General features: G+C 38.1%; 1 protein-coding gene across 8 annotated transcripts in view; it reads left to right on the top strand.

Annotated features, from left to right (window-relative positions):
* Zfand4 (zinc finger AN1-type containing 4) overlaps nt 1-19600 on the top strand; it is a 93245-nt gene that overhangs the window by 46261 nt on the left and 27384 nt on the right. For all 8 annotated transcript variants that reach the window (XR_009056335.1, XM_057757416.1, XM_057757370.1 and 5 more), the window contains one exon: nt 9491-9638. Coding sequence is in view for 7 of the 8 variants with exons in the window: in XM_057757416.1 (XP_057613399.1) it covers nt 9491-9638 (148 nt within the window). In the remaining variant the exon portion in view is untranslated. The remainder of the gene's footprint in view (nt 1-9490; nt 9639-19600) is intronic.

The following is a 19600-nucleotide window of genomic DNA, read 5'->3' as shown; positions in this document are numbered from 1 at the left end:
AAGGCAGATCTCTGTGAGTTCAAGGTGAGTCTGGTCTACAAAAGCTACCAGGACAGAATCCAAAGCTACAGAGAAACCCTGTCTCAAAAAAACAAAACAAAACAAAAAAACAAAAGACTATTTTGGCAATTGTTTGGTACTTGTATTTTGCTTCACGTTTTTCTCTTTGTCATTTAATACTTTTTAAAATTCATATTATTGGCTTTGTTTCTACCTCTCACTTGTTTCCTTTTCTCTCTTTTCCTTCTTCCTGGGTTTGAATCCAGGGCTTTGCACATGCTAGACAGCTGTAAACAATGAGCTAATATTCCCAGTTCTTAAATTCTCTGATATTTTATGACTTTTTCTCTTTCTTTTGTTTTTAGATAATTTTATCATTTTAAAACAATTTATGTCATTTTTATTTATGTGTGTGCATATGTATATAGATGGTGGGCAGAGGACAGTTTGAGAGAATTCTGCCATGTGAGTTTGGGGGCTTGAACTCAGGTTGCTGTGTTCGTTCAGCAGCAAGTTCCATGGTACAGTGAACCATTTCTACAGTCCTATCTTTGCTCTGTATTATTTGGCCTGCCATTCCAGTTGGTGACACTTTATATATTGTAGTTTTCCTTTGCTTTTTATTTTTTGTGTGTGGTTTGCTTGCATTAGCATGCTCCTCTTTTCAGACGGTTCTGGGGATGGAGCACTTAGAGCACTTTGTGTAGATGATTTACTATTGGGCCATTCTCCATCTTAACTAAGAGGAATTATATCCTGCTTACCATGATTCATCTCAGCTGGGACCTCAGGGAATATCCCTACTTAAAAACAAGAGCACATTAGGACCAGCAAGATGGCTCAGTAGATAATGCTATCTGCTGTCTGATGATGCAAGCCTGACAACTAGAATGGGACCCCTGGACTTCGTTAAGGTAGAAGACAGCTACAGACTCTCCACAGCTGTCCTCTGACCTCAGTGTGTGTCTCATGGCACTGCACCACATCACACAACACTAATAATAGGAATTATTAGTAATTAGAAAAAAGAGGTCATAAAAGCCCATAGCTAAGAACTCAAGTAGGTACAGTTAAAGGTGCCTCAGGATCTGTTCCTGGTTATTCATTCCCATAACATCAGCAGAGAGAAGCAAAGATGGTGGATCTTATTTTCAAGGGACCACAGTACAGGTCATACTGAGAAGAGGATTAGCCACATAGTGAGCACAGCCTATAGACTCCAACACAGCTGCCTAAGCTGCCAGGGGATCTAACAAGACACTTCTTGTTAGAAGACCTACAAAGAAGATAGGGATCCAGTTTTCAAAATATTCTCAAATGATTTCACTTCTATCTGATGTAACATGGGTATGCTTGTAAGTTCACTTTTAAAATTTTGACATGTTTGATGTACATTTATTTATTTATTTATTTGGCTTTTTGAGACAGGGTTTCTCTTTGTAATAGCTTTGGGCTGTCCTGGAACTCACTCTGTAGACCAGGCTGGCCTCAAACTCACAGAGATCTGCCTGCCTCTGCTGAGTGCTGGGATTAAAGGCATGCGCCACCACTGCACAACTACTGATTTTTTTTTTTAAGTTACGAAATAATACTGGGCATGGTGATGCTCACCAGCAGTTGGGAAGAAAGTAGAGAGCAAGTTCAAGGTCAGCCTGGTCTAAGTAGGGAGTTCTAGGCCATTCAAGCCTACATGGTGAGACCTTATTTCAAAAAGAAAAAAAAAAAAAGGAAAGAAAAAGAAAAAAAAGAAATCACATAGTACCAATACTAAATACCCGTGACATAAAAATATGAATGAATTGTGATTGCATCACTTTAATTTGGACGTGCTAGGCTTTAATGTGCAGTGCTAAGTGTTGCTGTCAGTTCTACCATTGTGCAGAAGGAGTGACATGTAATGTACAGACTAGCCAGGCAGTCTCTGCTCTATGAAACCTGGATTCATGAGCAGACCTGAATTCTGTGCAATTCTATGTGTTACGAAACACAATTATTTTTATCCTTTTCTATTTAAAGGTGTGAAAAACTACTCTTAGTTCATGGGCCACTTAATAGGTGGCAGATCAACTTTGACCCATAGCCCTGTTTTGCTCAGAGACCTATCAGATTCATCCACATACAAAGTATTATTAATTTTTTGTAGTCCCAAATCATTTTAGTAAGCCATGCTACCTTGTTTTTTAAGAGGGAAATCTAAACAGACATTGTAAGGGTTAAATGGTAACAGCCTTGTCTGTTTTGGAATTCTTTTGTAGACCACGCTCTCCATAGAGATCCCCTACTTCTTACCCACTGTTGCCAATCTGGGACTCATTGGGGTCTGAACCCAAGTTAGAACCAGAACTTTAGGTAGGTTCTCTAAGAGCCTACTACTGCCCCTACTGTAGCCAGCCCACCTACCACTGGGCCCTGGTGAGCCAGACCCAAATACTGCTCAGACACACTCAGAATCAGTGTCTGTGTGCATGTGTCATCCCCTCTGCTGCTGTCCTCCAACTCTGTTGCCCCTGCACGCTTCACCTATCAGCTACCCTAGTACACCCTGCAGATCTGAGACTGCTTTGAGTCTGAGCAGGAGACTGTATCTAAACTTCATCTCAAATAGGGACTCCCAGAGCCAGTTTACCTGCCCCCACCTGCACACCTTTTCAGCCACCCCGCTCATTGCACAAATCTGAACTGCAAATTCAAGAGGGAACTTCTAGAGCCTCAATTCCCAGCCCTCTACCTGCTGTTGATCCCTGGGACCTCCTGATCCCAATCCAGAAGCACAATTGGAGATAATCATCTCCCTGCCCACTGCTCTTATCAGACCATGTGGTATCACATCTGGAACCCTGGAGTGGCCCCAAGACTGAAAGCACAGCATCTCAGGGTTTCTATTGCTGCGATAAAACACCATGACCAAAAGCAACTTGGGGAGGAAAGGGTTGGTTTTGGCTTATAGCTCTCAGATCACACTCCATCACTGAGGGAAGTTGAGACAGGAACTCAAATTACAACTTGGAGGAAGGACTGAAGCAGAAGACATGGAGGAACATTGTTTACTGGCTTGTTCCTCATGGCTTGTTCAGCCTGCTTTCTTACAACACCCAGAACCAACTGCCCAAGGATGGCACTGCCCACAGTGAGCCCTCCCACGTAAATCATTAACCAAGAATATTCTTCATAGGCTTGCCTACAAGCCAATCTGATAGGGAAAATATCTTTGTTGAAGTTCTTCAAGTTAATAAAAAGACCAAATAGGGTACCAACCATCATTCAATTGGTTCACAACCCGAGTAGTTGGGGTAATAGCAAACAAAGGTGAGGCCAGGTGTTAACACCAGTTAACACCGCAGACGCTGCCTAAGAACAACTCCAGATATTAATGATCTCAAGTTTCCCCCCCCCAAACCCAACAAGGTTACAGATTGAATCATAAAATAGAATCTGTCTTTCTGCTTCCTCAATAAACACCTCATGTCAAGAACATACACCATCTTAAGGTAAAAGATTGGAAAAAGATATTCCAAGCAGGGGCAGCTTTTCTACCTGACATAGTAGACCAGAGCTAGTCACACAGGACAGAGAAGGACACTTTGTAATCTTAATATAGGAAAACCCAGTAAGAGGATATTAGAAATATTTATGTTCTAAATACAAGGGCAGCTAATATAATAAAAGAAACAACTAGATATAAAACCACAGATTGACACCAATACAGTGATAGTGGGTGAATTCAGTATTCCACTCCCACAAGTAGCCAGGTCATCCAGACAAAAACAGATAAACTGCAGTTCAATATCATAATCAAATGGATCTTCAAAACATTACAGCAAACAGTAAAGAATGCACTTTTTATTAGCAGCACATGGAATATTCTCCAAAATTAATCACATATTAGGATACAAGGCAATTCTCAACAAAAACAGGAAAATTGAAATAACCTCTTGCATCTTGTCTGACCACTATGGTTATCAGCAATAGCATCAGGAGAATACACACAAACTCACAGAAACTAAAAACATACTAATAACAATTAGGGGAGAAATCAATAAGGAAATGCAAAACTTTCTAGACCTGAATGAAAATGAAAATGCAGCATATCAAACTCTATGGGGCACAAAGAAGGCAGCCTTACCTGGAAAGTTTCTAGTACCAAGTGCCTGCATCAGAACACAGGACCAAGCCTAGAGAGAGAGCTCAGAGGTTAAGATTACTTAATGCTCTTGCAGAGAACCCAGGTTCAGTTCCCAGAACCACATGGTGGCTGATGACTCCATTTTCAGGGGATCTACCACCCAGCGCCAGGCACTTATGTAGTACACATACCTATATGCATGCAAAGCACTCAAAAACCTTTAAAAAATTAAAAATTGGAATGATCTCATTAACATCTTACACACTTGAAAGATTTAGAAGAAAACAAGAAGAAACAACACACCCAAAAATTAGATGGGGAGAAATAAACTTGGGGCTGAAATTAACACAGATTTTTAAGCAAAGAGTTGATTTTTCTTTTTTCTTTTTCTTTTTCTTTTTTTTTTCTTTTCTTTTTTTTTTTATTTTCAAGACAGGGTTTCTCTGTAGCTTTTTTGGTTTCTGTCCTGGAACTAGCTCTTCTAGACCAGGCTGGCCCCGAGTTGATTTTTCTTAAAAAAAAAAAAAAAAAAAAAAAAAAGAACACTGATAATTCTTTAGCCAATTTAACAAAAGAAGAGAGGATATAAGTCTATAAATTATAAACAAAAATGGAAATGTTAGCCGGGTGGTGGTGGCGCACGCCTTTAATCCCAGCACTCGGGAGGCAGAGGCAGGCGGATCTCTGTGAGTTCAAGATCAGCCTGGTCTACAAGAGCTAGTTCTAGGACAGACTCCAAAACCACAGAGAAACCCTGTCTCGAAAAACCAAAAAAAAAAAAAAAAAAAAAAAAAAGGAAATGTTACAACATTCATTCAGGAAATTTGGAGAATCATAAGGCCACATTTTAAAAATTGTTATTCCACTAAACTGGATAATCTAAACGAAACGGATGAATTTCTAGATATACACAACCTACCAATATTAAATCAAGATGAAGTAAATAATTCAAACAAACATGAGATAGAACATTAGCTTAAAACTAAAATATATGCAGGGTCAGATGGATCCAGCAGTTTTCTGCAAGATCTTTTCAAAGAAGCACCAGTACTTCGCAAATTATTCTGCAAGAAGGGATGCTTTCAAATTCTGTTTATGAAGTCACTAATACCCTGATACCAAGGCAAAAGACTCAACAGATAAAAAAAAGTTATAGACCAATATTTTTTATAAATATGGGCACAAAAATTCTCAAAATACTTGAAAAGTGATTCAAGAATGCATCAAAAAAAATTTATCCACCATGATCAAGTTGTTTTCATGCCAGATATTCAGAGATGGTTCAACATATATAAATCAATAAATAGCTTCTGATGGTCCCACAGCCAATATCATTCTAAACAGTAACACAAAGCATTTCCACTAAAATCACTATATTTTTTGAAGCCTTAACTAGAGTAAGATCACTGAAAGAGATGATATAGATAGGTGTTGTTGGTTGATTTTTTTTTTTTACTCTTTGTTCTTTTGGGGGGGCTGCCACCCAGCTCCCAAATAAACACACATGGAGGCTTAGTCTTATGAATGCCTCGGCTTCTTTCTAGCCAGCCTTTCCTAAATTATTCCATCTATCTTTTAACTTGCTTTGTTTCTGTATACCTTTCTTCTTACTCTGTGGCTTTCTGTGTGACTGGGTGACTGTCCTTTTGAGTCCTCCTTTTTTCTCTTGCTCCTGGATCTCTCCTCCCAGATTTCTCCTCTTATTTATTCTTCCTGCCTGCCAGTCCCGCCTAGCCCTTTTTCTGTTTTGCTATTGGCTGTTTAGCTCTTTATTAGACTCAGTCAGGTGTTTTAGACAGGCAAAGTAACACAACTTCACACAGTTAAACAAATTCAACATAAAAGAATACAACACATCTTTGCATCATTAAAATAAATGTTCCACAGCATAAACAAATGTAACACATCTTAAAATAATATTCTACAACAGATACAGAAGGAAGAAATCAAAGTATCCTTGTTTATAGAAGATGCTATTTTATAAAGTAAAAGACTCCAACCAGAAAACATCTACATTCAGCAATGTAGCAGGATACAAAAATTTACACAAAGATCAGTAACTCTTCTTTATACAAGTGACAAAAGATTCTTAGAATGAAATCAGGGAAGCAACAACTTTCATAGTAGCACACATACATCATGTAATAAATAAGGAAATGATAGATGCATTTAATAAAAACTTTGAGACATTGAAGAAAGAAATTGAAAACATCAGAAGATGGAAAGACCTAGTATGCTCATGGATTGGTATTATCAACAGTGTGAAAATGGCCATCCTACCAAAAGCAATCTTCAGATTTTTTGCCATCCGCATCAAAAATCTTACAACTTTATATAGAAACAAAGCCTCAGGATAGCTAAAAACAATCTTGAACAATAAAAGAACTAATGGAGGTATCACCATTTCTGATTTTAACTGGCAATTAGAACTACAGTAATAAAACCAGCATGGTACTGGCTAAAACACACATACACACGGGGGAAGACAGACAAATTGGGGCTGGAGGGGTGGTTCAGAGGTTAAGAGGACTGCCTGCTCTGCCAGAGGGTTTGGGCTTGATTTCCAGCACCCAAATTGTGGCTCACAAGCATCTGTTTCTAGGTGATCCATCATTTTCCTTAGGCTTCCAACGGTGCTGCATGCACATGGTACACAGACATACATGCAATTAGAAATGCATATTCATACAAATATTTTTAATTAGAAAAGAGGCATTGATCAATAGAAAATAGAATTTAAGACCTGCTCCAATATCCAGAGACTCTTGATATTTTACAAAGAAGCCAAAAGTACACATTAGTGAAAAGATGCCATTTTCAACAAATGGTCCTGGTTCAACTGCATAGTTGCCTGTCAGAAAATGAAACTACACTCTTCTCTCCCACCCTGTACAAAGCTGGATTCCAAAGGGGTCAGGGACAGAAATATAAGACCTGATATCCTGAATCAGATGGAAGAGAAAGTAGGGAACAAGTTTGAACATATAGGCACTGGAGAGGCCTCTATGAATCAGACTCTGATAGCAGAGACATTAAGAGTGAATAAATGGCAAAGGACATCCTCTTTTGAAGAGGCAGTCTACAGAATGGGAAAAATATTTAGAATTTCATGTATCTTAAACATTTAAAAACTGCAGCTAAACGGGACATGGATCTAAATAGAGTTCTCAAAAGATGAAACACAAATGGCTGAAAACCCTTTGAAAAGTGTTCAACATCCTTAGCAATCAGGGAAACACAAAACTAAATTGAGATTTCATCTCATCCCAGTCATAATGGCCAAGAATTATAAAACAAATGACAAGAGATGCAGGGAAAAGGGAACCATGTATTCACATCTTGTGAAAATGTAAATTGGTGCAGTCACTATGGAAATAAGTCAGTGTGGAGGTCCCTCAAGCTGAAAATAGATGAACCGCAGATAGATATCACTACAGAGATACTTGCTCATCTATATTCATTGATTCTATGTAGTAACAATTGGAAACAGCCTAATGTCCATCAGCCCATTAGTGCACAATGACAATGTGGTACATTTATAGAATTCAGCTGTTAAGAGAAATGAAGCTATGAAATTTTCAGATGAGTGGGTGGAAGTGGGACATCCTAAACAAGGTAACCTAGACCCAGAAAGACAAATGCTGTGTGTTTTCTCTCATATGTGGTTGTTCGCTATTAAGGATTAGATATGTGTGCTTCATTTAGAATGCCCACTTCTAGCTAAGGACTTATTCACAACTAACAACTTCTGGGAAAAAAATCCATTTTCTTCAATGGAGTGACAATGGCTATATTACTCAGTCTGGGGTTGATGAGCACAAACTAGATTCCATGGCTTTTGTTTTGTTTTTAAGAGAGAAGGAAAACATGAAGTTGGATGTGTAGGGAGGTAAGGGATGATTTGGAAAGAGTTGGGGAGAGTAATGAATATGATGAAAATATATTGAAAGTCTCACAAGAATAAATAAAAACATTATTTTAAAAACACTAGTTTATTTATTTATTTTTAGACAGGGTCTCACTATGCAGCCCTGACTGGCTTGGGGCTCACTATCTAGACTAGTCTGGTCTTAAATTTACAGAGATCCATACACTTCTACCTCTTGAGTGCTAGGATTAAAGGCTGCATCACCACTCCAGGCTTTAAGTGTTCAAATTTTATTTATTTATTTATTTGTTTATTTATTTATTCATTTATTTAGTGCCAGGGGTGTGTGTGTGCCTGCCACTGCACACATCTGGAGATTATCTAGCGTGGGGGGTGGGTATGTGCCTGCCGCTGCACACATCTGGAGATTATTTAGTGTGGAGAGTATGTGCCTGCTGCTGCACACATCTGGAGCTTAGAGGACAATTTTCGGGAATTTGTTTTTGTTTTCTCTTTCCACCCTGGGATTGAACTCAGGTGATCAGGGTTAGTGACAAGCACCTTTCCCCACTGAATCATGCTGCTGTCTCGTCACTCTTAATTGCAGTTTTTCATTTATATGAGAGGACATAATATCTGCCTTATATGATTTTGTAAGGAAACAGTCTTGGAGGAGCGCTGACAGAGCAAGCATCCAGCACTCGGCAGGCAGTGCTGCCAGTGTGCTGCAGAAATAGTGGAGTCTCTCAGCTGTGCTTGATTTCCATGGTGTTAAATAGTGATGCAGCATTTCCCTCAATTGTTTTCTCATAAGAACTGTGTTAGGGAGGTGTGGGGGTGTTTTTGTGCACATGTGAGTGAGTGGTACTGTGTGCTGGTGTATGTTCATGTGTGTGCAGAGACTGCAAGTAGACCTCAGGTTTGTTCTTCAGCACTGTCCAGCTTGTTTTCTGAGGTAGTCTTTCATTGGCTTAAATTTCTATGGGGGAGGCTAGACTGACTGACAGTGAGCCTCAGGGATGTGCCTGTCTCTGCCTTCCCTGTGCTAGGATTACAAGCCCATGCCTCCATACCCAGCTTTTTAGATTGAGTTTTTGGAACTGAATCCACTGAGCTGTGTCCTTTGCCCCCAAATATGTTTTGAGTGTGCTGGATATGTATGTTGCTCCATATCTAGTATGCTTGCCTAGCACACACAAACCCTAAATTCAAGTCCTAGAACTGCATAAAACTGAGTGGGTGGCACACACCTCTAATCCCAGCACTCAGAAAGTGGAGGCAGAAAGATCAAAAGGATAAGCCCGTCCTCAGCTACATAGCAAGTTTCAGGCCAATTTGGGCAAAAGAAACATTTTGAAATTTATTTTCTTTCACTTTTCAATGACAAAATGTAATTAGTATTTCCCTTGTAGTAGGAGCTATAGTTTCTCTTGTACATAGAACTGTTAGTCCTCAGCAGGTGTCAAGCATGTTTTAAGTACCTACTGTTTTCCTTGCAGCGGTGGTTCTGTGTATAATCTGTACACAGATGAGGATGAAGAAGCGGAGCCTTCCCCTTCTGGGCAACAGATCATTGAAAATTCAATAACTATGAATAAGATGAAACTGCTGAAGGCTAAGATGGAGAACATGAATCTCAGCAAAAAGGTGAAGCTGTTGACTCTTGGCCAAGCGTTTCTCTAGCTTACAAAGGCAGGACTCGCAGCACCGAGTCTGCTGGGAGTTGTGGAGAACTATAAAATATTACTCATTTCACGTTTCTGGTCTCTATTTATTAAGATGTGATAAATGAACATTGAAGTTTTTAGTCTAGCAACACACCTGAAAGGGTTATGCACACTGAGCATAATTCATCTTTAAAATGTTATAACTGTAACATGAAAAAGGGTAGTAAAAGATAGCTTGATCTTTCAATAATCTAAAGTATGATTTCAAGATTTACACATTACAGGCACTGAGACAGGCACACTATAGCCCAGGCTGGTCTAGAACTTAATATATATCCTCGATCTGCATGAGCTCCCAGCAGTCCTCTCCTACTCCCTGAATGCCTGGGTTATAGGTACATGCCACCATGCCTAGCGGATAGTTACTATTTAGCTTTAGTGGATATGGCCAGTTTTCTAAAGTAGTTCCAAAGTGGATAATGGATTTGCATTCTTTCCAGCATTGGCTGAGATTTGCAATTTTTCCACATTCTAGACAGTTGGTTTTGTTTCTGGATATAACCCTCTCTCTCTCTCTCTCTCTCTCTCTCTCTCTCTCTCTCTCTCTCTCTCTCTCTCTCTCTCCTTCTCTTGATCTCACACACAGCTGTACTATTCCTTGACTTCTTTTTAATCTGTTAGTGCCTTCCCATATAAAATAAACAAACTTTTAAAATACAGCTTGAAGCCTGGCCAGGTGGATTGGCAAATTAAGGCACTTGCCACATAAGCCTGCAACCTCAGGTTTAATCCCTATTAAGGTAGGTGGAGAGAACTGATTCCTGAAAGTTGTCCTCTGACCTCTTCATGCATACCATGGCAAATCACATCATCATCATATAACAATAATAATAATAGTAAAATTTAGACTCTGTTTGAAGATTTTTTAAGAGTTAAATACATTTATTTAATTATAACTCAAAGTAGTTCCATTTTTTCCTTTCTTTTTTGCTTGTTTGCCTGGTTTCCTGGAACTCACTCTATAGATCAGGCTGACCTCAAACTTACAGAGAACTGTCTGCCTCTGCTGGCATTAAAGGCATGTACCACTACACCAGCTCCCCTGCCTCTTTCTGTAAAGAGCCCATCATAGTCTTCCCTAAAATAACCACTGTTTTACAAGTATATCCACAAGTAATTTCTGTCTGATGTGGAACTTTATATAAATAAACACCATAGACAATACAATATTTTATAAAATTATGATTTATTTTCTTTAATATAATTTTTTTAAAATTAAATTTATTGTTCAACTACACAGTGGTTCTTTTGTTCCTCTCTTTTCTGTGATAAACATTCAGGTATCTGAGTTTTGGCTTCTATTAAGGGAGCCACTGGAGCATATTTATACTTTCTTCAATGGCTACTTGCCCTTTGTTTTCTGCGTCATGTACTTAGCAGGAAACTTAGAGTCATAGGAAAGATAACATTATTTTATACCAAATTGCCAGGTATTCGATGTGTACTACACTTTGTGAGGTGTAGGAAGAAGATCATGAGTTTTAGGTTAGCGTGGCTAAGTAAGTTCTATTCCAGTTTAAGCTACATAATGAGACCTTGTCTCAAAACAGACAAGCGGAATGAAGAAGTTACAAGGACTCTTTTGCATAGGTTTTCAACTACTTCAGACTCCCATTAATAGCAGGAGAGTTCTGGTTTGTGCCGATCCTTGCCAACACTTAATATTCATCAGTGTTTTCATCTCAACCATTCTGGGATTGTGTGCTGGTTTTTATTTCATTTTTCTTATAAGGAATAATATTTACTTTTAAAAAATGTTGGCTCTTTATTTGATTAAAATTTTGTCTTTTGTATGTTGCCAAATATTTTGCTCATTTAAAAATTAGGTTATCTTCCTTTTACTTATTGGTTAGTAGACATTTTAAAAATGTATTTTGGAGCTAAGTGTGGTGATGCACTCCTGTAATACCAGGCCTTTGGAGATGGAGGCAGGAGCACCAGGAGTTCAAAGTCAGCCTCAGCTGTCTAGCATGCCTGAATCTAGTCTAGGTTACATGAGACCTATCTCAAAGCAACTAGTACACATATATTTATATGTATGATATAAAATCTTTGTCAGATGTATGGTTTGCAGTTTCTAATACTCTCTGACTTGCTCTTTCACCTATTTTGATGATTATTGTTAATTTTAATATAATTTATCAGCTTTGTTTTTTATGATTAGTATTTAATAATTTTTATGACATATTTCCTATCACAGGTCTTGAAGACATGCTTCTGTGTTTTTCTCCAATACTTTTTAGATGGTTATTTATTTCTAAATTTAGATCTACAATTCTTCTGATTTTTTTTCTTTTTTGGATATGAACTTGGGTAAAGATCATTTGTTTTCACTCAGATGATGAACAATTGACAAAACATCTATGCTGTAATTATTGTGTATGTGGTAATAGAACTTTGATATATCTGAAGCAAAACCTACAAGAAATAGACGAGTGCTTATCTTCAAAGATTTCTGATCAGCGTAGCTGCTAGGACAGAGAATTGGAAAGGTTTCTGAGAGGACCTGAAGAACAGTATCAACTTATGACCTAGGTGGCATTTGCAGAATGCTCCATCCTACAACAGAATACACATTTCCTGTCAAGGGAATACATGTAGAACATTTACTACAAACAACAACAGTATTTTGTACATAAAATAAATTCTAATAAATTTCAGGAAGATTCAAATCATTAAAAAATGCTCTGGTTTATAAAGGAATAAAACTGGAAATCAATAATAGATCAATTTGGGAAAAATCTGATATTTCAAAATATCACATTTCTAAGTAACTCATAGGTCAAAAAAATAGAAAGAGAAGTTGAAACATATTACACTGAATAAAATAATTCTGATAGTGCAGGATAATTGACTTTTTAAGAATATGAGGTAATTTTGTGTTGTTGTCATGACCTGCTCTTGGTTATGATATATTTTCTTTTTCATATTTCTAAATTTTTGCTACCCAGGATTTTTTTTTTCATTGAGGGGAAATAATCTTCAATTTCCTATCACACAGCAAAATGAGAGAATTTCAGGGAGGACACTACCACCTAATTACTATTTTTAACTTATTTTTATCTTAAATAACATTTTATTTTATATAATGGTAAAATATATAAAATTTACTGTCCATTTTGTTTGTTTGTTTATTGATAGAGTCTCACATGACGTAGGCTAGCCTCAAACCTACTATATATTTGAGGCTGGTCTTGAACTTTTAATTTTTTTGTCTCTACCTCCCACATGCTGGGACTATAGAAACGTGTTGTCTGAGGTTTCTGTCCTGCCTGGTTCTTGCAGTAGTTAAGTCCTAAAGAAATCACACAGAGGTCTACATTAGTTATAAACTGATTGACCCATTAGCTCAGGCTTCTTATTTACTAATTCTTATAACTTACATTAGCCCATTATTCTTGTCTATGTTAGCCATGTGGCTTGGTACCTTTTTTGGCGAGGCAGTCACATCTTGCTTCTTTTGTTACAACTGCAGAATGCGCTTCCCTCTTCCCAGAATTCTCATTGCCCCGCCTCTACTTCCTGCCTGGTCACCCCGCCTATACTTCCCACCTGACTACTGGCCAATCAGCAGTTACTTAAAATATAAGTGACAGGGTACAGACCATTGTCCCACAGTAGGAATGCGCAACCGTATGAGCTTCAATGGTCTTTACATGTAATCCCATTAGCGGTGTTAAGTATGTTTACGTCTTTGTTCAATTAGTCTTCAGGACTTTATCTCACAAAACTGAAGTTCAGTATTTCTTAAAGCCATCTTCCTATATCCCGCCCTTTAACCTCTCCCAAGTACCATTCCACTTCCTATTTCTGGGTTTGTCTACTATAGATACCATACATAAGTGAAATGTCTTAGTACTTGTGGCTAGATTATTTAATCTTGTATGACATCTCTGAGGTTCATTCATAGTGTAGCATGTGTCAGAATCTCTTTTCTTTTTTATATTGAATAATTCCCTTGCACATATGTACCACATTTTGTTTATTTATTTATCAATCAGTAGACATTTAGGTTGCTTTCACATTTTGGCTATTGTGAATATTGGTGGTATAAATATGGTAAATACCTCTTTGGTCCTTTGACCTCACACACACATACACACACACATATATACACATACACACACACACTTACTTTATTCTTAGATAATTTGGCACATGTACACAACGCGTAGACTCTCTCTCATCTTTCTACCACCCCTGTCCAAGCCCCATCTTCCCCACAAGTCTCTCTTATTTCTGTCTTGTTTTGTAACCCTGAGTTTAACCAGGACTGTCTATGTGACCATGAATTTGGCCTTGTCCAGTGGAGCCTGGTAAGCTCAGCAGTGGGTGCACAGCTGGTGACAATTATATTAGATATTTTAAGGAGTATAAACCCATTGTTTATAAATTATTCCTCAGTTTTGATTTATGTGAGTTACACTATGATTAGAAACTGGTTACTTCTTTGGCATAAATGTATTCTTTGTATAATACATCCATAGAAATATTATGACAGTTGGTAATATTTTCAATTTACCATTTTAGGATTTTCCTCTTAGCTCAAAAGTGGTTGAATAGATTTAGATAAGTTTTGGTGGTTGAGGCTATTTTATTTTTCATTGTGTTTAATTTTTATTTCTATTGCATGGAAATCAGACAATGTCATTTATAGTTCTGCCCTTTAGAATTTAATTAGAGATCTGATATTCTCCATGTGTGCCCAATGTATATTTAAAAAGATAGTTTATTCTCTTAACTTCAGAGTAAAAGTTTTACAGGTATCTATCTGTAGGATCTACTTTATTAATTGCTTAGGTATGATTCTTTATTTTGTCAGTTTGGTTTCTTCTGCAGTGAGAACCGTGATACATGAAAACCCACTAAAGGTTTCTGTATGTCTCTTTCCACCTTACAGGAATATCTCCTGTGTTGTTTGACAAGTGTCAGTAGCACTTTGGTTGTGCTAATCCTAAAGGTCAGGAGACACTTGCTGTCCTGGACTGTATCTTTAACACTTGCTTTCCCGATGTCATCTGGCACCTTTGCCTCCTGCATGTTAGCTAAACGACAGAAAACTTACTGCACTTTCTCTTTTCTCCATTTGTTTCCATTCTCTAGATAAGCAGCATATCTATTTTTAAAGAATATGTAACATAAATCACTTTTCTATCCTTAGTCCTGCTGATGTTTTTGTGTCAATGCCATGGTTGCTAGGAGCATTTTACTGAACTTTTCCCGTACCTTTTGGCTAGTTGCATATCTTAATAAATTCCCCAGGAAAGGAAACACTTGTACGTATTGAATTTTCAGAAATCTAAAACTTAAGAAAAAAACTTAAGTGATAATTTGAAGAGTACTTTCAGGGATCATTTCTATAACTGGTGATGATTTATTCAGATAAGAAATGTGGGGCTTTAAACAGTGTTGTTCCGCCACTGCTTTTTATACTGAAGTGAAAAGTCATCTCGCCAATGCACCGGACTTTTCTATTGCTGTGAAGAGGTGCCATGACCACAGCAGCTCTTATAAAAGAAAGCATTACTTGGGGTTTGCATACAGTTTCAGAGATTTGGTCCATTGTCATCATGGTGGGGAGTATGATGGCCCACAGGCAAATATGGTGCTGGAGAAGTTCAGAGTTCTACATTCGGATCTTCAGGCAGCAGGAAGAGAGAAACACTGGGCCTGGCTTGGGAGCCTCATAGCCCACCTCACGTGACACACGTCCTTCAACAAGGCCACACTTATTCCAGCAGGGCCATGCCTCCTAATCCTTTCCAATAGTACCATTCCCTAAGCAGTCAAATCTATGGACCTATAGGGGCTATTCTCACTCAAACCACCACACCCCTCATACTTAGTTTTATTTTATTTATCAGGTTCTTGCTGTGTACCCAGACTGGCCTTGAATTTACAATTTTTGAGATTACATGTGTGTGTTATCAGGTGATGTTGGTTTTTGCCCTGCTCTTATGCCACTTCCCTCTCACTTCTAGTCGTGGATCTTAAACCTAGAGCCTCACACAGGCTAGGCAAGCACTGTGGCGCCGAGCTACACCTCCAGCCCTGGCTTTTGTCTTTTAAGGATATGACTAGAAGATATTCTGGGTCAATTTCACTGAACACTTTTGCTCTTTCAACATGAAGTACTTCACCATTATTTATTTTTCTCTTTTTTTATTTTTTAAATTAATTAATTTTAAAAAGTTATCTTTTCTCATTCTACATACCAATCCCAATCCCAGTCCCACTCTCCCTCCCACTCCCTCCACCTCCCTCCCCAGCCCACCCTCCATCCACTCCTCAGAGAAGGCGAGGTTTCCTTCCCATGGGGACTCAGCAAAAGTCTACTACATTGCTTTGAGGCAGAACCAACTACGTCTAGGCTGAGCAAGGTACCCCTCCAAAGAGAATGGGTTCCAAAAAGTCAGTACATGCAGTAGAGATAAATCCTGATCTCACTGTCGGTGGCCCCACAATCTGCCCCAGCCATACAACTGCTACCCACATTTAAAGGCCTAGTTTGATCCTATGCTGGTTCCTTCACTGTCAGGCTGGAGTTGGTGAGCTTCCATTAGTTCAGGTAATCTGTTTCATTGGGTGTCCCCATCATGGTCTTGACCTCTTTGCTCATATTCTCACTCCTCCCTTTCTTTAACTGGATTCTGGGAGCTCAGCCCAGTGCTCCAGTGTGGATCTCTGCCTCTGCTTCCATCAGTTGCTAGATAAAGGTTCTATGATGATATTTAAGGTAGTCATCATTCTGACTACAGAGCAAGGCCAGTTCAGACACCCTCTCCACTATTTCTTAGGGTCTTAGCTGGGGTCATTCTGTGGATTTCTGGGAATTTCTCTTGTGCCAGGTTTCTTGCTTGCCCCATAATGGTTCTCTCAATCAAGATATCTCTTTCCTTGCTCTCTGTTTCTGTCTTTCCCCCTTCTCAACTATCCCATTCCCTCTGAATTTTTACCATTATTTCTTATAACTTGTTAATTTTATGATGTTTAGCTTTTTGTTTCATTTTGTTTGTAGGGAACTTCCTTTATATGTAAATGGAGACTATCCTTTCCTGGACACCCAAACCTGAATAAATCACAGAAAAGCTATATTAATTACAACACTGTTTGGCCAGCAGCTCAGGCGTATTCTTAGCTATCTTTTATCTTAATTTTAACCCATTTTTATTATTTTATATTTTCCCATGAGGTTTGTGGTTTGTTACTTCACATCTTGCTTCTTGGGCTGCTGCTACATGCCTTCTTTCTTCCTGCCATAGTTTAGCTTTTCTGCCTAACTATGTTCTGCCCTGCCATAGACCAAAGCAGCTTCTTTATTAACCGTTAGTAATAAAATATATTAATAGCAAACAGAGGGGAATCAGACATCATATATATATATATATATTATATATATATGTATATATTTTAGGACTTCATTTTATAGTAACTTTTTTGTTATCTTTTAAAATTGTTTGTGTTTTATTTTTCATTCTTTTGGGTGTTTTTATACCTTTTCTTAGATTAAATGTCTTGTTGAATCTGGTTTTCTTTCTGTGTTTTATGGTTTAATTTTCATTTTGAAATGATTTCATTTTTTACTGATTACATCTAAGCTTGGCAAGCTTATATAGTGCCTTCTAATTTTTTGTTCATTGTGTCATGTTTGTGGGTTTATGATTTGATTTATTATTTTAATATTATCTGCAAAAGCTGAACATGTTCCTGTAATCCTCACACGGTAGAGGCTGAAACACTAGTTCTAGACCAGGCTTGATTTACCCATTCTACAAAACCAAACAGGCTAGGGAGATTGCTTGTTGACTAAAGTACCTGCCATGCAGGAATTCTTTGGTAGAGTTTTTGGGGTCACTTATGTACACTATCGTATCATCTGCAAATAACGAAAGTTTGACTTCTTCCTTTCCAATTTGAATCCCCTTGATCTTCTTATGTTGTCTTATTGCTATTGATAAACTTCAAGAACTATGTTGAAAAGATATGGAGAGAGTGGACAGCCTTGTCTTGTTCCTGATTTTAGTGGAATCGCTTTGAGTTTCTCTCCATTTAATTTGATGTTAGCTGTCGGCTTGCTGTATATTGCTTTTATTATATTTAGATATGATCCTTTTATCCCTAACCTCTCCAAGACCTTTATCATGAAGGGGTGTTGAATTTTGTCAAATGCTTTTTCAGCATCTAATAAAATTATCATTTTTTTCTTTCAGTTTATTTATATGATGGATTACATTGATAGATTTTCATATGTTGAACCAGCCCTACATCTCTGGGATGAAGCCTACTTGATCATGATGGATGAGTTTTTGATGTGTTCTTGGATTCGGTTTGCCAGTATTTTATTGAAAATTTTTGCATCAATGTTCATGAGTGAGATTGGTCTGTAATTGTCTTTCTTGGTTGAGTCTTGGTGCGGTTTTGGTATCAGGGAACTGTAGCTTTATAAAAAGAGTTTGGCAATGATTCTTCTGTTTCTATTATGTGGAACACGTTGATGAATATAGGTATTAGCTCTTCTTGGAAGTTCTGGTAGAATTCTGCACTAAAACCATCTGACTCTGGGGGTTTTTTGGGGGGGGGGGCGGGAGGTTTTTTTTTTTTTTTTTTTGGTTTTTCGAGACAGGGTTTCTCCGTGGTTTTGGAGCCTGTCCTGGAACTAGCTCTTGTAGACCAGACTGGTCTCGAACTCACAGAGATCCGCCTGCCTCTGCCTCCCAAGTGCTGGGATTAAAGGCGTGCGCCACCACCGCCCGGCTGGTCGGGAGGTTTTTGATGACAGCTTCAATCTCCTCGCGGCTTATAGGGCTATTTAAATTGCTCACCTGGTCTTGATTTAATTATGGTATATGGTATCTATCTAAAAAATTGTCCATTTCTTTTACATTTTCCAATTTTGTGGAGTACAGGTTTTTATAGTAAGACCTAATGATTCTCTGAATTTCCTCAATGTCTGTTGTTATGTCCCCCTTTTCATTTCTGATCTTGTTAATTTGGATGTTTTCTCTCTGCCTGTTGATTAGTTTGGATAAAGTTTTGTCTATCTTGTTGATTTTCTCAAAGAACCAGCTCTTTGTTTCATTGATTCTTTGTATTGTTTCCTGTATTTTATTGATTTCAGCCCTCAATTTGATTATTTCCAGTCTTCTACTCCTCTTGGGTAAGTCTGCTTCTTTTTTTTTTTTTTTTTTTCTAGAGCTTTCAGGTATGCTGTTAAGTCGCTAATGTGAGCTTTTTCTGTTTTCTTTATGTGGGCACTTAGTGCTATGAACTTTCCTCTTAGCACTGCTTTCATAGTGTCCCATAGGCTTGGGTATGTTGTACCTTCATTTTTGTTGAATTCAAGGAAGATTTTAATTTTTTTCTTTATTTCTTCCTTAACCCAGGGGTGGTTCAGTAGTTGACTGTTCCGTTTCTATGAGTTTGTAGGCTTTCTGGGAGTAGTATTGTTGTTAAATTCTAACTTTACTTCATGATGATCTGATAAGACACAGGGGGTTACTCCAATTTTTTTGTATCTGTGATTGTTTGCTTTGTTACCGAGTATGTGATCAATTTTAGAGAAGGTTCCATGAGGTGCTGAGTATAAGGTATAATCTTTTGTGTTTGGGTGGAATGTTCTATAGATGAGGACATGGATTCAGCTCTCCAGAGCCCACATAAATAGCCAGACGTGACGGCCTGCATCTGTATAACAGCAGCAGAGACAGGCAGCTCCCAGGAGCTCACTGGCCAATCAGTGTAGTAATATTAGTGAGCTCTAGCTTCAGAAAGAGACCCTGTCACAAAGAGTAAAGAAGGCAACAATTGAGGAAGATGCCTGTATCAACCTCTGTGCATGCATACACATGTACTTGCACACATATAGCTACATGTACATATATC

Source organism: Chionomys nivalis, chromosome 1, assembly GCF_950005125.1.
Source record: "Chionomys nivalis chromosome 1, mChiNiv1.1, whole genome shotgun sequence".
NCBI lineage: Eukaryota > Metazoa > Chordata > Mammalia > Rodentia > Cricetidae > Chionomys > Chionomys nivalis.
The sequence above is the reverse complement of the archived record's forward strand: the minus strand, read 5'-3'. Positions and strand labels throughout refer to the sequence as shown.